Raw genomic sequence first — 6144 nt, forward strand, 5'->3', positions numbered from 1 at the left:
GCCCACCTAAGCCAGTAGGGCCCTTCCGGTTCTCGGTATCCCGCCACCAGTGGGTAATCCGGGACCAGCAGAATGCTTACGACCACCAAGCTCGCCGCAAGGCATATGATGATGGTTTCATGTGGGACATGAACACCAAAGAGTGGGTCTCGGAGCATTCCGTTAAATTTCACCGCTACGCACACACAGGGGAATCGCATGCGTTCAACGAGCACCTAGATCCCTCACCCGTGTTAAAAGAGGTGACGGACCAGACGCTGGAGTATCGCCTAGCAGAGTGTGCAGCAGCAGACTGCACATCTGTCCATGCATTCCTTTACCCGTTGGTTTCCGACACCTATTACGGCCCGAAACTGTTCGCAGTGCTGCAGCGCAATCCGGACCTAATATTCAACATGGTTAAGGACATTCATGCACGCCAGCTAAGTTTCTTTGACGAGGCCTTATTGTAGATGGAACAGTCTGCGTTCAACTCGCTGCTAGGAAGACTCCAACCTCAGAGGTTTTAGGGTTTTCCTAAGAACTCTAATGTTGTTGACCACGCTCAAAGAGAGCGAAGGGAGCGCGGCCAGTTCAACAAAGGAGGCGACTATGAACGTCGTAAGATTTCTAGCTACCAGAGCGTCGCTCGCGCTACCGTGACCAAGAGCGTTCACCAGCACGCGATATGACAAAAGACAAATGCTACTCCTGCAACAAGTATGGCCATTTAGCGATGCCTGCTCTGACAAGAACTCCGCAGGCACGTTAGTGAAAGCTTAATGATCTCTGGCGGGGCCGATAGTGAACTGCCAGGTGAAACAACGGCGCTATCTCTAATTTAATATTGAAACAAATAGTGGTAGACGAGGGACTTGATACAGAAATACCCCACGTGTTTATGAAATCATTTGGTGGTGCGACTGTGGTCCCATCTATCGAACAATGTCCTATTTCAATTTTACTAGAGATCTTTGTCGACCACGACAAGCGAACATATTTTAGTACACAAGATACTACGTTTCTTGTAGCTGAGGACATCCCAATGGACTGTCACGTTCTCTTTAGGCTGATAGCACAGCAGCAGTATTTAATACGTACCTGGTAGGATCTGTCAGTTCGCTCGCCAGCGTTCGGCCTCAAGGTTCAGAGCCAGAAACCACCAGCACTCTATGCGGGCCTCCTCATCCCGAAGCTGGTATACCAGGTTGCCAGGATGGAGTTTCAGCGCCGCTACCGCGATGCTCCCGGAAACGTTGAGCAGTACAATTCTACGAGGGTGGAGGCCTTGGCGGCCCGCCCACCAGCTTTCGGCCTCAAGGTTTAGAGCCAGAAATCACCAGCATTCTTTGCGAGGTCCCTCATCCCAAAGTTAGTAGACCAGGTGACCAGGATGGAGTTTCAGCGCCGCTGCCGCGATGCTCCCGGAAACGTTGAGCAGTACGATTTTGCGGAGGTAGAGGCCGTGGCGGCGCGCATCGGCAAAAACCACCGCAGCGCTCCAAGTCTTCAAAGAAAAGTACAATCGCCTTGCCGATGATGACAAGAACCACAACCTCATTGAAGAAGTGGAAGTCGACATCCACCTGAAATCTGGTATCATCCCGCGCCGTGTTGTGTACAAACAAAGGAACTCCAAATTGGTCGCTTGGGAAGCCGAGATATGCACGTCTAACCACAAGCACGGCTTGATTGAGCCAGAAGACATCTTTAGTACGGTACCCCGAACCCAAAATCGGCATAAGATAACATTTATTGCCCTGATTATGCCGTCGCCCATGAAAACTTTGATGTTGGCTCCTACCCGATGCCCTCCGAGGAAGAATGCCTCGGCCACCTCCGCAATGCGAACATCAAAGAAATGTGTCGACATGACGGGTAGTTTCAACCAGCTGAAGTACACGGAATGATCACGTAGCTACCTAACGTGGATCACTTCCGGAGTCTCTGGTGCGAAGATGACGACGTTCATCCTTCAGCAAGTCCTGGACCACTTCTTCAGATCCATGCGCAATTAATTCATCCACTTTGTTTACGACGGCGGGCTAGGCGATTCTGGCCCTACCTCGGATACCAACCACTGGGCCACAATGGAGCGGTACGCTGACATCGCGTGGTAACACAACATCCGTCTCCGACCATCAAAAACACAGCTCGCGGTCCTTAGGCACATGTGTATGGGCGTAGCAAAGCGTTGCGTCGCCTGGCGCCACCATCCGAACGCAACGCGTTCCAGAAGTTCTGTGCGACTATGAATTGGTGGTCGGCGTATGTGCCCAATTGGCAGTCCTCCTGTCACCACTAACCGACCTGCTGGTCAAAAGGCAAAGTTCAACTTCACTGCGGCCTGCCTAGCATCCTTCTTCGCGTCATGAGTGCCATCTCGGGCACAGTCATATCAAGCTATACCCGAGCCCGAGAATTACCTTCACTATTTTGCCGACGCTTGCCACTTGCCAGATAGGCTTAGGTTCCGCGCTCTTCATCCGTATCCCTCGGCCGGGCGAGAATCCCACAGCGTTTCCACCTAACTGGAAGCAACCCCATACACGCAAAACCATCCCGGCTTACACAGAAAAGACGGCGGTTGACGCGGTCCTCCAGCTTCAGCAGCAACCAGAGCAGTGGGCCGGCCGCCACGGGTATGTATGTGGCCGGCAAAGATGGCCTCCTTGATAGCGTTCATTTCCAAGATTCCTGTACAACCAACAGAAGTGGCCTTACGTGACTACAGGGGACCACCGCAACAACAGCCTGGTCGAGAGAAAAAAATAGTATAGACGTTTTCCGGTTGTACATCGTTCGTATTGGCTACGGGGACGTCTGGAACCTCCGCGGCCGGAAGTTTGCCAGAGCCAAGAATTCTACAGTCAATACCGTCACCAATATTGAGCCCCACAGGCACATTACTAACCGACTCTTTCGCCACGACACGGTTCAACGTCAGCTTGAGAAAATAGTCAATGAACACCTAACAGACCATGACGACAAGGTGTCTCGGAAGTACCTTCATTTTGGTATAAAAAACCCCACTGTTTGTGTCCAAACGCCTTTTTGCCTTTATTTCATGCCAAATCGAAAAATGCCTTTATTTCATGCCAAATGTAAAATACCTTTTTTTCCATGCCAGATGTCAATTTGTTTATGAAAAAATATATTTATGCGGTGAAATATGGTCAAGTCTCCACCTTGTCGACTAGTTTGGTAGGAAAATAAAATGACAAAAACGCTACATGGCGACTGAAAATGTGCTCCACATTTTTTCATGCTGTGTATATAAATACACATATATCTACCAAAATGCCTAGAGCCAATTTTCTACAGGCCCTCTATGATACGGCCGATGACTGCTTTGCAAACATAATTGCCTGTAATTTTGTCACCACGCATGTTGACGATACCCGAAAATTCCTCGAGGACAGTTTGGACAGGGTGTTAGAAGATCGTGGCATTGACATGATGCAATTTAGCGAGCTAAACGACGCTTTGCAACAGGCACAAAAAAAATGGCGCACCAAGGCCAAGAATACAGTCGCCGCTGCCACTCAGGAATTATTCGACGTGTTCGAAATGAACGGTACAATCAAGCCAAGCATCCCCAACCTCGAAAGTGCAATCAAGACCTTGGCAACTCTGATCAGTCCTGATAATCCGAAACTCAAGATTATGTACCGTGACCAGATGAAAAACGACCCCAGGGGTCCAAAGGCCTGTTGTGATAACTTGAGTGTTGCCCTTATGACTCTCCGAGAATCTTTGCTGAGACTTTGGTCATTGGTTAAAAGGTACAATTTTGCAGGCAAACTAATCGGACCCAAACTCAAGCGACTGGTCGATTTGCGCGACATTCCACGTACACAAGAGACCACCTGGTTAATTAGGGGTATCAGGGAAATACGATTGGATGGCGAACGTGAGGCGCTAGACCATGCCGAACGTATGGAGAGAATGCGAGATGTTGAGCGCGCATACGCAGAGAGACTTCGGAAGGTGATTGGTGTTGACGCTACGGATGAAAATGGAAATTATTTTGTGGACCTTACAGGCATGAAAGACACCGTGCCACTGCTGGTGGGACGCGATGTATCCGAACCCGCCAACCCGCTTTACCAGGAGTGGCAGCGTGTTAACCGGAAACGGGGCAAGCGAAACCAAGACTCGCTCAAGTGGTCCGACTTTAAGCGACAGAAGAAGGAGCGGGCCAGCATTCAAGCGATTGAGTTGAGTGACTAGTCAAAGTCGGTTTTGGACACACACGTACACACGAAAAAAATGTATGAAGAAGTATTTCCTTCTTTTTTTTTTCAATACGAAAATGTCATGTCGCATCTCCCCAAAATTGATGTCGACATCCCATACGACGACGATTCCACCGTCGACCGGTCGATTGATGAAGTGCAAGCGCGAGCAGCGTCCTTATATCGTACCAAAATAGTATTTGGGTCGCAAAACGAGTTTGTTATTCAACTCACACATATGCTTTCAACCTACAATATACCTTTGACTGCGATATTATCGATTGTGAATGCTATCCTTGATCGCAACACGTGCAATTTGATATACCACAGGCTATTTTTTTGCCACGGAGGACATTGACGAAATATGGTAACTGTGTGAAAACAACGATTTTTCCTTATTGCGCATGCTTTTTCGTTTTTCAAACGAGAACCACGCACATTATCTAGTCGACAGTGAAGGTAGGACACGCTTGAGTGCTCTTGAAATTCAGTGTACGTATCGACAATTGAAGAAAATACTACACAGCGGTACCGCAACATCAACGTTGCTGAGAGCGACGCACTTTGAACTGGAACTACGAAAACGTTGCACAATGTCATTTAAACGCCCGGGTGACGCTAAGCACAAGTGTACAATACTAGAGCTCGAGCTGCAGCGTGATATGATTCGAGCGTGGGTGAACCGAGTTCGTGTGCGACACGGTGTCGAAATTGTATGAAGAAATATTTAATTTTAGAAACTTGCGCGCGAAAACTTCATCGCACCTTTTTCGGGCGAAATTTTTTGAAAATCAAAACTCAGAAACATGTACGCGCGAAAACTTCATCGCACCTTTTTCGGCCGAAATAATTTGAAAATCAAAACTTAGAAACATGTACGCGCGAAAACGTCCAACTAGATTTTAATCTTTCAGTACACTAAGTTCAATAATGAAGCTCAACCCATCGGATCGGATCTACGAAAGACGCCGAGGTTTCGTGTGTCCACTGACACATACCAGTATTATTAGCATCCGTAACCGCTTGCAAATTATTTGTCGCTTGTTTATTATAATCCAAGTTAACACATACACGATCAATTGTCAGAGGTCACATCGATCACTGTAATTGATTTCGAAAACTGTAGCATCTGGCGTGCTCGGTCGTCACATCGTTTAGCCTCTTGGATCTCTTTCCGAGCACACAGAGACTCCGGTAACGGGTAGACCCTTCTACTGGTAACGGTACAAGTGGGGGCTAGACCGGACACACTTGTCGGTTTCAGCCTTTGGTAAAGGGTGTGGCGACCAACCATTGTGCCGAGTACGACGGGTTTCTTCAAAAATCGGGACTGCAGAATTCCGCGTCGTACGGATGCCGGTGCTGAACCACCCCCGAGACGGAACCCGCCTATTTTTGGATTTGCAAGCATATCGGAGTTCGTGTACCACTTTCGAGCGGTAGTCGGTGTAAACGCTACACCATTGTCTGGGTAGAGACATTGTTTAACGTCACGCAGCTGTTCGTACAGTGACGTGTGACCAGTGAATTGCAGTAGAAATAGCGACTCGATCCACCACTCCAGGGATATCTGGGACCTGTGTTTGTGTACCATCGCACATAGTTGCAATTTATATCCGGGATATGAACCACGACACCTGTGTTTCTCACACACTGAGTCCCCGTGGGCATCCGCACATACTTTCAATTCACCTCGGACAAGTGCAAGGCAAGTCATTTTGTAATATAATTATAATATATATAAATTACCAACCCGTAAACCCCCTATATATACTACTGAAAACACACCGGTAAAGAAATGGTGAACGATGATGGTCTTCTAATCCTAAACTTGATGGATGGGATGAAAATCGTCTACAAAGTCGATTTTTTAAATCCTCCAAACTACAAAATGTAAATTTATCAAAGTACCCCGTGTTGTTCAGAG

The 6144-nt window shown here is 47.9% G+C and overlaps 4 protein-coding genes across 4 annotated transcripts; 3 read left to right on the forward strand and 1 right to left on the reverse strand.

Annotated features, from left to right (window-relative positions):
• Window positions 1–452, forward strand: SARC_12659 (hypothetical protein; the record flags this gene model as incomplete). The annotated part of the gene is made up of 1 exon (XM_014293226.1): window positions 1–452. A coding segment is annotated over one exon (452 nt), but the record flags the coding sequence as incomplete, so codon positions are not given.
• A 1047-nt stretch (window positions 453–1499) lies between these two features.
• On the forward strand, window positions 1500–1889 carry SARC_12660 (hypothetical protein; the record flags this gene model as incomplete). The annotated part of the gene is made up of 1 exon (XM_014293227.1): window positions 1500–1889. A coding segment is annotated over one exon (390 nt), but the record flags the coding sequence as incomplete, so codon positions are not given.
• Window positions 1890–3279: 1390 nt separating this feature from the next.
• On the forward strand, window positions 3280–4212 carry SARC_12661 (hypothetical protein; the record flags this gene model as incomplete). Its single annotated transcript, XM_014293228.1, has 1 exon — window positions 3280–4212. The coding sequence occupies one exon, from the start codon at window positions 3280–3282 to the stop codon at window positions 4210–4212; it is 933 nt and encodes a 310-aa protein (XP_014148703.1).
• Window positions 4213–5292: 1080 nt separating this feature from the next.
• On the reverse strand, window positions 5293–5811 carry SARC_12662 (hypothetical protein; the record flags this gene model as incomplete). The annotated part of the gene is made up of 1 exon (XM_014293229.1): window positions 5293–5811. One exon carries the CDS (start codon window positions 5809–5811, stop codon window positions 5293–5295), a length of 519 nt encoding a protein of 172 aa, XP_014148704.1.
• Between the last annotated feature and the right edge of the window lie 333 nt (window positions 5812–6144).

Source organism: Sphaeroforma arctica (genome assembly GCF_001186125.1).
Source record: "Sphaeroforma arctica JP610 unplaced genomic scaffold supercont1.2480, whole genome shotgun sequence".
Lineage (NCBI taxonomy): Eukaryota > Ichthyosporea > Ichthyophonida > Sphaeroforma > Sphaeroforma arctica.